The 16,963-nt window shown below is 40.3% G+C and overlaps 1 protein-coding gene across 3 annotated transcripts in view; it reads left to right on the top strand.

The window, feature by feature from the left end:
* The window catches only part of SPIRE1 (spire-type actin nucleation factor 1), a 220,503-nt gene that overhangs the window by 159,137 nt on the left and 44,403 nt on the right, over positions 1 to 16,963 (top strand). For 2 of the 3 annotated variants that reach the window (XM_011936632.1, XM_011936633.1), the window contains 2 exons: positions 7,157 to 7,243; positions 8,983 to 9,112. In XM_011936632.1, coding sequence (XP_011792022.1) covers positions 7,157 to 7,243; positions 8,983 to 9,112 — 217 coding nt within the window. Of the gene's footprint in view, positions 1 to 7,156; positions 7,244 to 8,982; positions 9,113 to 15,523; positions 15,566 to 16,963 lie in introns of all 3 variants that reach the window. The other variant, XM_011936631.1, reaches the window with a different exon arrangement.

Genomic DNA, 16,963 nt, shown 5'->3' with positions numbered 1-16,963 from the left:
TAGTTTTTTGTATTTTTTAGTAGAGACGGGGTTTCACCGTATTAGCCAGGATGGTCTCGATCTCCTGACCTCGTGATCCGCCCCTGTCGGCCTCCCAAAGTGCTGGGATTACAGGCTTGAGCCACCGTGCCCGGCAAGTTTCTTTTAAGCAGTGTTTAAAAGAAGATGAAAGGTAGCATCTGGAGGAACACACAGGGCATTTTCTTTTTTTTCTTTTTTTTTTTGAGACAGAGTCTCGCTCTGTCGCCCAGGCTGGAGTGCAATGGTGTGATCTCTGCTCACTGCAACCTCCGCCTCTTGGGTTCAAGTCATTCTGCTGCCTCAGCCTCCTGAGAAGCTGGGATTATGGGTACCTGCCACCACGCCCAGCTACTTTTTGTATCTTTAGTAGAGACGAGGTTTCACCGGGTTGGCCACGCTGTTCTTGAACTCCTGACCTCAGGTGATCCACCCACCTCAGCCTCCCGAGTAGCTGGGATTACAGGCATGCACCAACACGCCTGGCTAATTTTTGTATTTTGGGTAGAGACAGAGTTTCGCCATGTTGGCCACGCTGTTCTTGAACTCCTGACCTCAGGTGATCCACCCACCTCAGCCTCCCAAAGTGCTGGGATTACAGGCGTGAGCCACCTCACCCACCAACACGGGGTATTTCCTTGTATGTGTGTGCCGTGGCTTGCGTACCCAGCCCCCATTAATAGATATTTGGTGGTTTCCAGTTTTCATTGTTTTAATCCGTATTATGATGAACATCCAAATGCAAACATCTTACTCAGTTATCCCTGTGGCTTAAATTTTTATTGGTGAGATGAATAGATCAAATATAATGCACATTTTATTGCTTTTTTATAATGTATGTTTTAAATTTTAGTACTTAATATTTTGCAAAATTTCTCTCCAGAAGGGTTGTACCAATGTGCATTTTTACTAGTTTTGCAAGACCACTCCTATTGCCAATACTGGGTAATGTTATCTTTCTCAAAAGTGTGTACTTATTTGAACTTTGTCCTCTCTGATAGGGGGAGCACCTAATGTTAATCTCAGTTGATTCTCCTCCTTATCCAAAGGAATTATTCAAAAATTCATATCATTGTTAAAATAAGTCCTAGTAGATCATTAATGTTTCTATTTATCATTAATGTATTTTACCTGTCATCTTTGATATTGCTAAATCTGTCTTGCTTTTTGTTTTTCTTAGTTTTTAGCAGTTTTACACTACAAGAGTCTTCCTCTTTCTATCAGAGGAAATAATTGTACTAAATAGTAGTCAACCTGTTTGATACTAAGAATTATAGATTCCTTTCGAAGTTGCTGATTTAACAGTTCTCAGCTAGTCTGGGAATCTGTATGTTACAAGCACCCTAGATGAGGCTTAGGGAAGTGATGGTGTGTGATAGACAGAATGACAAAGAACTATGCATCCAAAATGGAAAATATTTGCTAGCATAAATAGTTATATTTCTCCTGTGGTAAATAAAAGACATTGATTGATTGATTGGATAGGGCCTCATTCTATTGCCTGGGCTGGAGTGCAGTGACATGATCACAGCTCACCACAGCCTTAACCTCCCCAGCTCAAGCAATCCGCCCATCTCAGCTTCCCGAGTAGCTGGGACTACAAGTGTGCACCACCACGCATGGCAGTTTCTTTTAATTTTGTAGAGGCAGGGTCTTGCTATGTTGCCCAGACTGGTCTTGAACTCCTGGGCTCAAGCAGTCCTCTCGCCTCAGCCTTCCAAAGTGCTAGAATTACAGGAATGAGCCACCACACCTGGCCTAAAAAGCTTTTAAAATAAGTCTGGGCCAGGCACAAGGGCTCACGCCTGTAATCCCAACACTTTGGGAGGCCAAGGCGGGTGGAACACACCATCAAGAGATTGAGACCATCCTGGCCAACACGGTGAAACCCCGTCTCTACTAAAAACACAAAAAGTGCCGGGCGTGGTGGGGCCAACACGGTGAAACCCCGTCTCTACTAAAAACACAAAAAGTGCCGGGCGTGGTGGGGCCAACACGGTGAAACCCCGTCTCTACTAAAAACACAAAAAGTGCCGGGCGTGGTGGCGTGCACCTGTAGTCCCAGCTACTCAGGAGGCTGAGGCAGGAGAATTGCCTGAACCCAGGAGGCAGCGGTTGCAGTTAGCTGAGATCGCGCCACTATACTCCAGCCTGACGACAGAACGAGACTCCGTCTCAAAAACAAACAAACAAAAAAAGTCTGACTTTTTTCTTCCAGTTTTCCTTTTTAGTATGTATTTTTTAAATTGAGATAAAATTCTCATAATTTCATCACCCCAAAGGGAAACCCTGTACCCATGAAGCATCACTCCCATTCTTCTCTCCCTTTATCCCCTGGTAACCACAAATACTCTTTCTGTCTCTGTGAACTTACCTGTTCTAGATGTTTCCTGCATATTGCCGCCTCATAGATGACCTTTGGTATCTGGCTTTGACTTAGCGTAATGTTTCAAGGGTCATTCATATTACAGCGTGCTGAGGTACTTTGCTCCTTCTTTTTTTTTTTTTTTTGAGACGGAGTTTCACTCTTGTTGCCCAGGCTGGAGTGCAATGGCACAATCTCAGCTCACTGCAACCTCCTCCTCCCGGGTTCAAGCCATTCCCCTGCCTCCACCTCCCAAGTAGCTGGGATTACAGGCATGCACCACCACACCCAGCTAATTTTGTATTTTTAGTAGAGATGGGGTTTCTCCATGTTGATCAGGCTGGTCTTGAACTCCCGACCTCAGGTGATCTGCCCTTCTTGGCCTCCCAAAGTGCTGGGATTACAGGCGTGAGCCACCGTGCCCAGCAAGGTACTTTACTCCTTCTTATGGCTCTACAGATATATCATATTTTGTTTATTCATGACCCAAATGGACATTTGGGTTCTTTTGAATTGGATTCTTTCATTTTCACTAGCATGAGTAGTGCTGCAGTGTATAGTAGTGTACACTTTTTTGTTTGAATACCTGTTTTCAGTTATTTGGAGTATGTACCTGGGAATGGAGTGGCTGGATCATATAGTAATTCTATGTTTGGCTTATTGAGAAACTACCAAACTGTGTTCCACAGCAGTTGCACCAATTAATATTCCCACTAGCAATGTATGAGGGTGGGCCCACTTTCTCCCATCCTTGCCAGCACTTGCTGTTGTTCACTTTGTTTTTAATTATGACTCCCCTAACAGTGTGATACGATATCTCATTGTGGTTTTGATTTGCATTTCCCTGATGACTTACAATGTCATACATGTTTTCATGTGCTTGTGGACCACTTGTATATCTTTGGAGAAATGTCTGTTCAGATTTTGAGTTCATTTCTTAAAATTTTAATTTAAATTCGGGTGTACATGTGCCTGTTTGTTACATAGGTATATTACATGCTGGTGGAGATTGGGTTTCTAGCATACCCATTACCTAAGTAGTGAACATTGTACATGATAGGTGACTTTTCAACCCTGGCCCCCCTCCCAACCTCCCCACCTTTGGAGTTCTCCAGTGTCTAGTATTTCCATCTTTGCATCCGTATGTACCCGTTATTAGCTTCCACTTATAAGTGAGAACATGCGGTATTTGGTTTTCTGTTTCTAAGTTAGCTCACTTAGGATAATGGCCTTCAGCTCCATCCATGTTGCTGCAAGGGACATGATTTCATTCTTTTTTTAAGGTTGTGTTGTACTCATTTTTTAATTGGATTGTTTGTATTTTTGCTGTTAAGTTGTAAGAGTTCTTTATATATTCTGGATAGTGGACCCCTGACAGATACATAATTTGCAAGTATAGAAAAACACCCATTCTGTAGACTGTCTTTTCACTCTCTTGATAGTGTCCTTTGATGCACAAAAGGTTTTAATTTTGCTGAAATACAGTTTTTCTATTTTTCCTTCTGTTGCTTGTGATTTTGGTGTCATATCTAAGAATTCGTTACCAAATCCAGTTCATGAAGATTTTCCCTTGTGTTCTCACCTGAGACACTTATAAATAGTTTTAGCTCTTATATTTAGGTCTTTGATCCGTTTTTTTTAGTTAATTTATATATATGGTGTGAGGTAAGGGTCAAACATTATTCTGTCAGAATTCCAATGACGATTTTTTTTTTTGGGAGAAATGGAAAAATTGATTCTAAAATTCTTACAGAATCTCAAGGAATTCCAAATAATCAAAACAATCTTGAAAAAGAAAAAGTTGGTGGGCTTGCACATCCCTATTTTACAACTTACAACAAAGCTGTAGTAGTCAAAACAGTGCAGGATATAAAAACAGAATTCAGAGTACAAAACCAAACTCATACACCTGTGTCCAATCCATTTACCACAAGGGTGCTGAGACCGTTAAATAGAGAAAGAATAGGTCTTTTCACCAGTTGATATTGGGACAACTAGGTATCAACATACAAAGAAGAATGTTTGGCCCTAACCTCATACTTCTTGAAATTTCATTAGGGGACCAATAGCAATCACTAAACTGTAAGTTGGTTTTGTAGATTATTAGCTGTGGTCTTATGTCATCATTAATGGTTCTGTTTTATTTAAGATAAAAATAAAAGGCCAGGCTCAATGGCTCATGCCTGCAATCCAACACTTTGTGGAAGGCCAAGGCAGGAAGATTGCTTGAGCCCAGGAGTTTGAGAGTAGCCCGGGCAACTTAGTGAGACCCCATCTCCATATAAATAAATAAATAGGCAGGGTGCAGTCGCTCACACCAATAATCCCAACACTGGGAGGCCAAGTGCTGGGATCGCTTGAGCCTAAACATTCAAGGCCAGCCTAGGCAACATAGACACCCCCATCTCTACAAATAATTAAAAACTAGCTGGGGTTGGTGGTTCACACCTATAGCCCCAGCTACTCTGGAGGCTGAGGTGGAGGGATCACTTCAACCCGGGAGGTCAAGACAGCTGTGATCACGCCACTGCACTCCAACCTGGTTCATAGAACAAGACCGTGTCGCGAAAAAAGAAAATTATTTCAGAAACAAGATTGAGTACAGGGTAGACATTTTAAATTTTTCAAAGGAGATCATTTTATGTATTAGAATTTTTTTGTTGGGCCGAGCGCCCTGACTCACGCCTAAAATCCCAGCACTTTGGGAGGCTGAGGTGAGCAGATCACCTGAGGTCAGGACCAGCCTGGCCGACTTGGTGAAATCCTGTCTCTACTGAGTAAAATACAAAAAAGCCTTTTGTTTGTTTCAGGCATTGTTGCTCAAAAATAATACCAAGTTTCTGTAACTGATCTTATTTACTTAAGCATCTACTATTTGTGTTCATCCAGGAATCATTTCTCATTTCACTTCAGAGAGCTTGTTTTCTTATAGGAAAATAATTTCACTGACCCAGCAGCAGAATGGTTTTCACACAACCACTTCTCCTTATACAGGTTTAGCATCACAAACCTGAACATCTGAAGTGCTCCAGCAAACTTTCTGGGGGCCAGTATGATACCCAAAAGACATTCTCGTTGGAACATTTCAGATTTTTTGATAAGTATAATGTAAATATTCGAAAATCTGAAACACTCTAGTCCCAAGCATTTGGATAAGGGAGCTTCCTCCACCCGTACTGACTTAGGTCCATAATGGCCTGCTGCCTCCCTCAGGAGCATTGTCCCACATCTGTAACAGGGACCCAGGATACAGCTTCTGACTACCGAGGAGACTGCAGTTAATATGCTTGTTTTGGGAAAGGAACATATAGCCTCGGCCTCGGTTAATCCATTCTCGTTCCTGCTCTTAGGATACAAAGAAAGCATGTGAAAATTAGCCAGAAACATACATGTTATTCAGGAGTAGACTAGTAATATAAAAGCCTGATTAAATTGTTTTATAAAATAAGGGTTTTTTTTCCAATCTACATAATATGAAATCCACAGGTAGTAGGTGGTGCCATGTTAGGCCACTGGTTCTACTTCTCGGTCACCCTCCTTAAACTCGCAGTCATATTCCTGGCTTGGCTCAAGCAACAGCAGTTATTCTTGAAGCTTGCTCTGGGCCGTCTTGCCCTCATTCAGGGTTGGGGGAGAGGGAGGACCAGCACAGCGAGGAAGAGGAGAGTGGATGTTGAGTAGACCCCATCAGGCTTGCCACACACTCTGAACTCAATATGGTGGTCACGTCTGGGGAAGGGACTGGGCGTGGGAGTGACCATTGAGGTTCTATTTTGTTCAAACAAGACTAGGAAACAAAGAGGACAAACTGGTCATGACTGTGCCTTCTAAGTGGTCAGAATGGGAATTTAAGTTGTTACTTCTTGTGGGTTTCTGGGTTTAAAAAAAAAATTTTTTTTTAATTGTTTTTAACACATTGCTTTAAAAAGAGAGGACATTCGAGTACAATCAGAGTCAGACTGGTCCTCCACAATAGCTCTTCTACTTAAAAGTTTTGTGGATGCAGGCAGAGATCCTCTGCTCCGCGCTTGAGTTTCATTTACAAAGTGTGAATCTTATCCCTGGTTTTTTTCTATTACCTAGGTTTTTGTGGGGTTTTTTTGTTGTTGTTGTTTGTTGTTTTTGTTTTGTTTTTGTTTTTTTGAGACGGAGTCTCACTCTGTTGCCTAGGCTGGAGCGCAATAGCGCAATCTGGGCTCACAGCAACCTCTTCCTCCTGGGTTCAAGCTATTCTCCTGCCTCAGCTTCCCGAGTAGCTGGGATTACAGGTGCCTGCTACCATGCCCAGCTAATTTTTGTATTTTTAGTAGAGACAGGGTTTCACCATGTTGGCCAGGCTGGTCTCAAACTCCCGACCTCAGGCGATCTACCTACCTCAGCCTCCCAAAGTGCTGGGATTACAGGCATGAGCCACTGTGCCCGGCCTACCTACATTTTTTAACAAGGAGGAAAATAAGAGGTAAAAAGTTTTTTTAATCATAAAATACTTAATAAGTTCAAATATTATTTATTCCATTTACATTCATAATTTTAGAAACTTTTTGTTGAAATTTCCCAAAGTGATAGAATTAAAGTAAACTTGGATTTTCTTCAGTTTCACAGTTTTTCCTCTGAATCACTCAGCCATTTACTCCCCACTTTATTCATTTGAAATGCATCCTTGATAATTACACTTCACTAATTTTGTGGCATACTTGAGATAACAGCTATACCCAGAAATTCATGAGAGTCTTATATAGTCACATGAATCTTCTACTTTTTGTCTCCTTTTAGGTGAATGGTGATATTCCCCCTCGGTTAAAAAAGAGTGCTCATGAAATCATCCTCGACTTCATCAGATCCAGACCTCCTTTAAATCCAGTATGTAATTCGACCTAGTTCTCTAGATTGGAGATGCCATAATGAATTATTCTGCTCTAGGGTGTCATCTCTAGAACTCAGCTTTCCTAGGTGGTTTTTCCTCTGAGCATTTTACTCTAAAGATGAAGCCCAGCTGTACATGATATTCTTTTTGTTTTTGAGACAGTCTCACTGTGTCACCCAGGCAGAGTGGTCATGGTGGGATGGTAGGTCATGGTAGAGTAGAAGGACCTTTGACCATATGAACCTGGACTTGAACACTGGCTCCACAATTTAGCAGCCACATGTCTCTGAGGGAGCTCATCAGCCTCCCAGGACCTTTATTTTCTCAGTTGTAAAATGAAGATAATAACAATCTAAGAAGGTTATGGTGGGTTACTAAAAAATGATAGTTTTAAAAACAGTAAAGTGGGATGTTCACAGCACTTTGGGAGGTGGCTCACACCTGTAATCCCAGCACTTTGGAAGGCCAGGATGGGAAGATTGCTTGGGTCCAGGAATTCAAAACCAGCCTGGGCAACATAGAGAGACCCTGTCTCTACAAAGAAATTAAAGGAAAAAAAAATTAGCTGTGTGCAGTGGCACACACCTGTTGTCCCAGCTACTCAGGAGGCTGAGGTAGAAGGATCACTTGAGCATAGGAGGTCAAGACCACAATAAGCCATGATTGTGCCACTGCACTCCAGCCTGGGTGACAGAGCAAGACCCTGTCTCAAAAACAAAAAACACACAAAAAACAGCAGTAGTAATAGCCTGCACTGCAATTGATTACCTATCACGCTAGCATATAGGAACGTAATTATAACTGCTTAAAATTAGTTGAACAAGCCAGGCCCAGTGGCATGTGCCTGGAATCCCAACCACTTGGGAGGCTGAGGCAGAAGGACCCCTTGAGCTTAGACATTCAAAGGTGCAGCCAGGCACAGTGGCTCATGCCTGTAATCCCAGCACTTTGGGAGACTGAGGAGGGTGGATCACTTGAGATCAGAAGATCGAGACCAGCCTGACCAACATGGTGAAACCCCATCTCTACTAAAAATACAATAATTAGCTAGGCGTGTTGGCACGCACCTGTAATGCCAGCTACTCAGGAGGCTGAGGCACGAGAATCACTTGAACCCGGGAGGCAGAGGTTGCAGTGAGCTGAGATTGCACCACTGCACTCTAGCCTGGGCAATAGAGTGAGACCCCTTCTATAAGCATAAAATAGAATTTGAGCGGCCAGGCGCGGTGGCTCACGCCTGTAATCCCAGTACTTTGGGAGGCCGAGGCAGGCGGAACACGAGGTCAGGAGATTGAGACCATCCTGGCTAACACGGTGAAACCCCGTCTCTACTAAAAATACAAAAAATTAGCCGGGCGTGGTGGCGGGCGCCTGTAGTCCCAGCTACTCGAGAGGCTGAGGCAGGAGCATGGCCTGAACCAGGGAGGCGGAGCTTGCGGTGAGCTGAGATTGCAGCACGGCACTCCAGCCTGGGTGACAGAGCCAGACTCTGTCTCAAAACGATAAAACTAAATAAAAATAAAATAAAATTTGAGCACGTATGACCAAATCACTCTGATATCCAATAAACTCCCTATTGCTTTAGGAACCTTAATATTTAATGACTTGAAAGTAGTCTTTTATCAAGCAGTGTTTCAATCAATGAAATGTAGTTTATAATACTGTACTGTATGACTGGACTTCAGTAAAAATTACGTAATTACTCAAGTCTTTAGCCATTTTTCTTACTTTCAAGGTGTCAGCCAGAAAACTGAAACCAACTCCACCACGGCCACGGAGCCTCCATGAAAGAATATTAGAAGAAATTAAAGCAGAAAGAAAGCTGCGGCCTGTCTCACCAGAGGAGATTAGACGTAGCAGATTAGGTGAGTCCACTGCTTCCTGTACTCAGTCTAGAGTCATCCCCTGGGAAAAGGATCTTTCCCAGCCCCATGAAAGTAAAGAGTTCTCATTCCTTGTTCGTTTGTCTGTATCTCACTCACTCGTTCTCACTCTCACTCTCTCACATACATACCCCCTCACACTTACTTGAAATTGATAGGGTGGGAAATCCTTCCCCCTCTCTAATATTGAACTATATGAGAACATCGTGCCATAATTGAAAGGGCTCTGCCAGTCTCTAGACTGAGGTTTTAGCAAAGTTTCTTTACCTGTCTGAGCATTGTTTTCTTCACTGGCAGAAGGGGGATAAAAATTCCTCTTAACCTACATTATGACTTTTATGTAAGAATTAAATAGGATTATGGTAAAAATACTTTATAAATTGTATTGCATATACAAAGATAAGGTATTATATTTTAGAAATATAGATGACATGTAGTTTTACCTTATGTTTCTTTATTATGGGTTTAAAGATACAGTATTATGTCATGAAAGCATGTTATTATTACCTGGTATCACTTAACTTATTTCTAAACTTCCTTTATAGTTATTATTTTTTATTTTATAGTATATACTATAAGCACATATTGATTTTTATTTATAGAAAGGCCGTATTATAAGATGTTTGTAAACATTTTTGTTTATACGACTGTCTTTCCATTTGTAAGACTAAAAATGCCCAAAGAATCCAGAGAAACTGCCTTTAGGAAAACAGTCTATAGTGATACCTTAACAGGAAAGGATCTGGTTCTGTGACTCCCACTCTGCTAGTTTTCTCCTCTGATCTCTTCTTCTGCCTCTTTCAGACTCTTGGACTTTCAAGTTTCTATCCTGGGTTCCGTTCTCCCTGAGCAACCATACCCTCTTCCATGGTTTTTGTTTCTGACTACCTTCCAGCTCACAGTCTACATTGCGGATCTCTAAAATTTCAGACTCATATGTCCAGCTGTCTGCTAGATAGAGCCTTCTCATATCCTACAAGCAAGACAAACCCAACATATCCACAAGTGAACTCATCCTGTCTCTCCCCAAACCATCTCATTTTGTTTTCCCAATGTAGAAACCTTAACATAATCTTTGACTCTTACCTGATGGCCAACTCCTGTTGATTTTACTTCCTCTGGATCTTTTTAATCTTCCACTCTTCTCAACCCAGCAGCCACTATCCTAGCCGAGGCTGTCATCTGTCGCAGCAGCCCTGACTCTCCTCTTGCTTCCAGTCTTTAACTCTTCCACCACTCCATGTTGATTTTCCTTGTTTAATCCTGTCCCTTCTGTTTTGTGACCTTTGTGATGACAGGGCCCATGTCTGTCTTGTTCGTTGTTGTGTCCATAGTACAGCACTGGGCTGTACAGAGTACTCTCATGGGTTGAAATAATTAAATATACTTTCTGGTGACAAAGCTTCAGAGTGGATCACTTGAGCCCAGGAGATCAAGGCTGTAGTGAGCTGTGATTGCACCACTCCACTCTAGCCTGGGTGACAGCAAGATTCCATGGACAGAAAGAAAAACAAAAAAAGTCAGTTGACTGTATATATGTGGGTTCATTTCTGGACTCTTTGTTCTGTTCCATTGTTGTTTGCCAGTACCATGCTGTTTTTATTATTGTAACTTTATAATATATTGTAAGATCAGAAAGTGTGATGTCTCCGGCTTTGTTAGTCTTTCTCAAGATTGATTGGCTGTTCATTGTCTTTTGTGGTTCCATAGGAATTTTAGGATTATCTTCTATTTCTGTAAAAAATACCATTAGGATTTTCATGGGGATTCTGTTGGATCTGTATGTAGCTTTGGGTAGTATTCACATGTTAACAGAAAGTCTTTCAATTCATGAACATTATTCTTCCATTTATTTCTGTCTTGTAGTTTTTGTGTGTAAATCTTTTACCTCCTTAATTAAATTTACTCCTAGATATTTTATTCTTTTTGGTGGTGGTGTCAATGGGATTGTTTTTCTAATCTCCTTGGTAGTTTGTTGTTAGAAATAGAAAACTCCATAAAATTTTGTTCTCAATACACTATGTATAAGATCATGTCATCTGCAAACAGGAATACTTTTATTACTTTCATTCCAGTTGGATGCCTTTTATTTCTTTTTTTGCCTAATTGCTCCGGCTAGAACTACCAGTACTATGTTGAATATAGAAGTGGTCATCCTTGCCTTGTTCCTGATTTTAGAGGAAAAGCTTTCAGTTTTCCCCTGTTGAGTGTGATGTTAGCTGTCAGCTTTCCATATGTGGCCCTTATCATGTTAAGGTAATTTCCTTCTATTCCTAATTTGTTGAGTGTTTTTATTATGAAAAGATGTTGAATTTTGTCACATGCTTTCTCTGCATTTGAAATGATCATGTGATTTTTATTCTTTATTCTGTTACGGTGGTATATCATGTTAATTGATTTTCAGGTCTTAAGCTATCCTTGCATCCCAGGGATAAATCCCACTTGGTCATGATGTATGATCCTTTTATGGTGCTGATGGATTCAGTTGGCTAGTATTTTCTTCCGAATTTTGAATCTATATTCATTAAGGATTTTAGCCTGTACTTTTGGGGCTTTTGGCCTCGTAAAACAAAATTAGAAGTGTTCTCTTGGCCGGGCGCGGTGACTCAAGCCTGTGATCCCAGCACTTTGGGAGACCAAGATGGGCGGATCACGAGGTCAGGAGATCGAGACCATCTTGGCTAACACGGTGAAGCCCCATCTCTACCAAAAAATACAAAAAACTAGTTGGTCGAGGTGGCGGGCGTCTGTAGTCCCAGCTACTCGGGAGGCTGAGGCAGGAGAATGGCGTAAACCCGGGAGGCGGAGCTTGCAGTGAGCTGAGATCCGGCCACTGCACTCCAGCCTGGGCGACAGAGCGAGACGCCATCTCAAAAAAAAAAAAAAGAAGTGTTCTCTCGTCTTCAGTGTTTTGAAAGAGCTTGAGAGGGATTGGCATTAATTCTTCATTCAATATTTGGTAGAATTCACCAGTGAATCCTTCTGGTCCTGGGCCTTTGCTGGGAAGCTTTTTGATTAGTGATTCAATCTCTCATAGCAAGCCTTTGTCATATACATATTCTTCAGTTTCACTTTTTAAAATTATATTTAGTTGCTAATGGAAACCCTACTTTAGAGTAATTAAATATCATTGTTTTGTTAAGTATGTCTTTATTTTAACCTTGACAGTTGGTATTTCACAACAACCAGAATTGAGCTGTTATAGAAAGATACTGTTCTGTAAGAGTGTTACTTCTGGAGTTCTGAGTTCAAATTGATGTTAAACCCTCATTGTAAAGTAAGAGATTTTGGTCATTTTTTCCTACAGAACTACATTGGTTCTTACTATACAGTTTTGCTTTGGGGAATTCAGTTATGATAATATCGGCAGAATTAATTTGAAGAAAAGTTTCCCTAAATATTTGTATCGCTTTTCCCCTACGTGTAATTGCAAGTAAGAGCTCACTGCAGCAATGGCAAAAATGTCTGAATGTTTAAAGAAGAAAATGTTACCCATAATTACAACAGCCAGAGGCATCCACTGTGAATTTACTTGTGCATTACAAAATGAGGATGAAAACTGTATATACAGTACTCTGTTCTCTGCATCTAATGTTTTATTTGGCATGACCATCTTCCTGTGTCATTAAATATGACTCCAAATACGATTTATAAGGTTGTGATCTCCTAACAGATGGCTAACTTGGGTTCTATTTACCTATTTTCCTGATTCGCAGGCTTTTTCCACTTTTTCCTAGTAAGTCTGAAATTACTATTGTTGTACATCAGTCTTTGTTCATGTCTCTGATTATTTTCTTTCTTCTAAACATCTTAATTGACATGATCCTCAGTTTTTATTCTCTTTTTGGTATAGAGATTGGAAAATATATAAATGTCATCTCCCAAGAAATAATTGCATCCCCTTCTTAACACAGTAGTCAACCTTATTTCAAAAGATATATTCATGTGCTAGAGAAAAAAAGAGCAGAATAAGAAGATACTAGAGAAGATGGAAGAGTGCTGTGACAATATGTAATATTGTATTTGCTTTACATAATTAGGAAAATCTAGAGTAGGTAATATAGGAGTTTAGAAGTATAGGTTTTTGAATGGTGAGTGGAAGATTATTTTTTCTTTTTAGAAAACTTTTCTGAGATAAGTTCAAGGAAGATTATTTTTGTCAACACAAAATCCCTAACCAATTTCCTGTGAGGTAACTAAAACACAGTAAAATGCCTGTTTAAAACATACATCCTAACTTACACATTCGGATAAAGATATTCAGTGAGGCATTGCTTTGGCTTCAGCAGTTTTGGAGAATATGGGAAGTCCTGGTAGATTTCGTTTTTGGACTGGAAAACAAAGACTACGCTTTGTTGGAGGGAAAGGGAAGAACGGCCAGTGGATATCTGGTCCTGTGCTTCAGTGTCTGATGTGGTGCTTTCTGAACAATCCTAGGAAGGCTGAGCCTGGGCCACAGGAACGATGTTCTCTCTTTGATGCATTATTCTCAAGGTACTGGTAAGAGCTTTGAACTGCAGTGAAAATAGATATTCCTCACTGTCCTGAATCAACACATCTCTGCAATAACCGTTTTAACAGCTTTATTGAGCTATATGGCATTTATATACCATAAAATTCACTCATTTAAAGTATACAATTTAATGGTTATTATATGCAATAAATTTTAAAAGTAGAGTGCTTCAATAGGAAATACATAATAATTTCATTTTTAAGAAATGATGGCTGGGCACAGTGGCTCACGCCTGTAATCCCAGCATTTTGGGAGGCCAAGGTGGGCGGATCATGAGGTCAGAGTTCGAGACCATCCTGGCCAACATGATGAAAAACCCCATCTCTACTAAAAAAACAACAATTAGCTGGGCCTGGTGGCAGGCACCTGTAATCCCAGCTACTCAGGAGACTGAGGCAGGAGAATCGCTTGAAGGCTGTAGTGAGCTGAGACTGTACCACTGCAGCCACTGCACTCCAGCCTGGCAATAGAGTGAGACTCTGTCTCAAAAAATAAAAAAAAAGATAATTACAGTAGTCTTCTTTTATCTGAGGGGGAGATATATTCCAAGACCCCAAGTGGATGCTTGAAACCATGGATAGTACCAAACTCTATATATGCTGTGTTTTTTCCTTTACATGCATACCTATGAAAAAGTTTATTTTATAAAATAGGCTCAGTAAGAGATTCACAATTACTAATAATAAAATAGAAAAAGTAATATTCGGGAAACATGCAATTTAAAACTTATGAATTGGCCGGGCATGATGGCTTACGCCTGTAATTGCAACATTTTAGGAGGCCGAGGCATGTAGATCAGCTGAGATCAGGAGTTCGAGACCAGCCTGGCCAATATGGAAAAACCCTGTCTTTACCAAAAATACAAAAATTAGCCAGGCATGGTGGTGGGCGCCTGTAATCCCAGCTACTCAGGAGGCTAAGGCACAAGAATCGCTTGAACCTGGGAGGCGGGAGGTTGCAGTGAGCTGAGATCACACCACTGCCCTCCAGCTTTGGCAACAGAGTGAGACTCCATTTCAAAATAAATAAATAAATCTTATGAATTATCTCTGGGATTTTTCATTTGATATTTTTGGATCATGAGTAACTGAAACCATGGAAAGTGAAACTATGATAAGGAAGGACTACTATATTCAGTTTTCACTGTGTGTCAAGCACTATTCTAAGCACCCTTTTTACATGAAATTATTTAATCTTTATAACAATTCCTTCAGACAGGATTATTCTCATTTTACAGATGAAGTAACTGCAGCACAGAGAGGTTAAGTAACTTGCCTGGGGTCACACTCCCAGTAAGTGGCAGAGCTGAGGTTCAAACTCGGGCAGTCTGACTGTCCTTCAACTACTCGGTTATACGGCCTACAGTAGATAGTTTATTGACACATAGTGGTGATGCTGCTGAGCTAGCTGAACTGAGAATTTTTTATAAACTGTTTCGCCTTTATTCTGAGAGCCAAATTTTCATCCTGACATAAATTATTGAAGGATAAGTTTACTCTGAAATTTTAAAGATGTTATATGTTCCCCAAAATCATGTTTTAAAAGAAGACTTTTTTAAAAAATCTGTATTTAAGTCAGAAATCCTATTCTGTGATTATTTAAAATGTTTGTATTTTTATCATGCTTTCATTTTTAACTTGTTTTTTAAAAAGTTACTTTTTCCTTTTATTGTTCCTCCATTTCAAGTCTTAGTGTTGTAATTGAAACTAAGACTCTTGCATGGTTTTAATGTATTTGAGATGTTCATTCACTAGTTTCTGCCTTAGAGTCTGACATGTAGCCACTGAGGGTCTTCATTAATCTGTTCCCTTTTTTGTCCTCCTTGTATATTCCTAACAGCTGAATTATTTTCTTTTTATTGTTTGTTTTCTTTTTTTCAGCAATGCGGCCACTTAGCATGTCTTACAGTTTTGACTTGTCAGGTAAAAAAAAAACAAAAATGCTTTTACACCTGACGTGGCTTTTGTGGTTTCTGTGAAATACATTTCATTCATCTGCTTGTTCAAACGTGTTAAAAAAGAAAATGGAAAGGCTTCTTCTAAGCCATGGTCAGTAAAATAAAACATTCCACTTATTTGAAAGCAATATATGTAAAAAAGATACAAGACTACAGTAAAGACTACAGTAAATCTGTTTTCTCCCAAGCAATTTTGGAAGAACCATCACACATACTCATGGTTCTAGAAAATGGTGCCCATCTTATGGTGGCTGTCACTGCCCAGGCTCTTCTAGAGCAATGAGGTTAAAGCCTATAGCAGACCTTTGCCGTAAGAGAACAGAAAAAAACTTTGTAGAAACAAAATTCTGATGCATCTACTTCCTGTTCTCTAAAACATTCAGTTATTTAAGTGACTAAACTTAAAATGGTTATCTACTTCAGATGACAGCACCTCAGTTGATGGGCAAGAACTGTCTTTTGTGTCTTTGTGCTCAGTGGATAGAGCCTAATCATGAATGACTTTGAATCATGATTACGAGTATAAAAATACAGGCCGGGCGCAGTGGCTCACACTTGTAATCTCAGCACTTTGGGAGGCCGAGGTGGGCAGATCATGAGGTCAGGAGTTCGAGACCATCCTGGCTAACATGGTAAAACCCCGTCTCAACTAAAAATACAAAAAAATTAGCCGGGCGTGGTGGCATGTGCCTGTAGTCCCAGCTACTTGGGAGGCTGAGGCAGGAGAATTGCTTGAAGCTGGGAAGCGGAGGTTGCAGTGAGCCAAGATCACACCACTGAACTCCAGCCTGGGCAACAGAGTGAGACTGTCTCCAAAAATAAAATAAAAGAGTGTAAAAATACAACAGCATTGTAATGGCTTTGGTTGTAATATATAATTATGTGCCTCAGATTTGTAGTGCAAGTTTAGACCTTTCTGTTAAACAGAGATTAATAGTGAAATGACTAAATTTGGTCTATAAAATCAACTCTTTTTAAATTAAAACTTTAAATATATATGAGTGAATTTTATTTATTTATTTATTTATTTATTTATTTTAGGAAATAGAGACAGGGTTTCACCATGTTGCCCAGGCTGCTCTAGAACTCCTGGGCTTAAGCAGGTCACCAACTGGCCTCCCAAAGTGCTAGGAATACAGGCGTAAGCCACCTCACCCAGCCAGTTGAATTTTCAAAGCCAACTTAATCCCAATAAAATATTTTGCAAGTTAGAGTTTTTAATTTTGGAAGCTACTGTTTTAAGTATAAAATGAGATGAGATGTTGGCACAAATATTTTCTTTCAGGATTTTCTTTTCAATGCCATTGAATGCCTCAAGATACAAAGAATTGTTGGCATACCTTACTTACAAATTCAGGTTTAA

This window comes from Colobus angolensis, unplaced genomic scaffold (assembly GCF_000951035.1).
Source record: "Colobus angolensis palliatus isolate OR3802 unplaced genomic scaffold, Cang.pa_1.0 Scaffold155, whole genome shotgun sequence".
Classification (NCBI taxonomy): domain Eukaryota; kingdom Metazoa; phylum Chordata; class Mammalia; order Primates; family Cercopithecidae; genus Colobus; species Colobus angolensis.
This window is presented reverse-complemented; position numbering and strand designations above follow the sequence as displayed.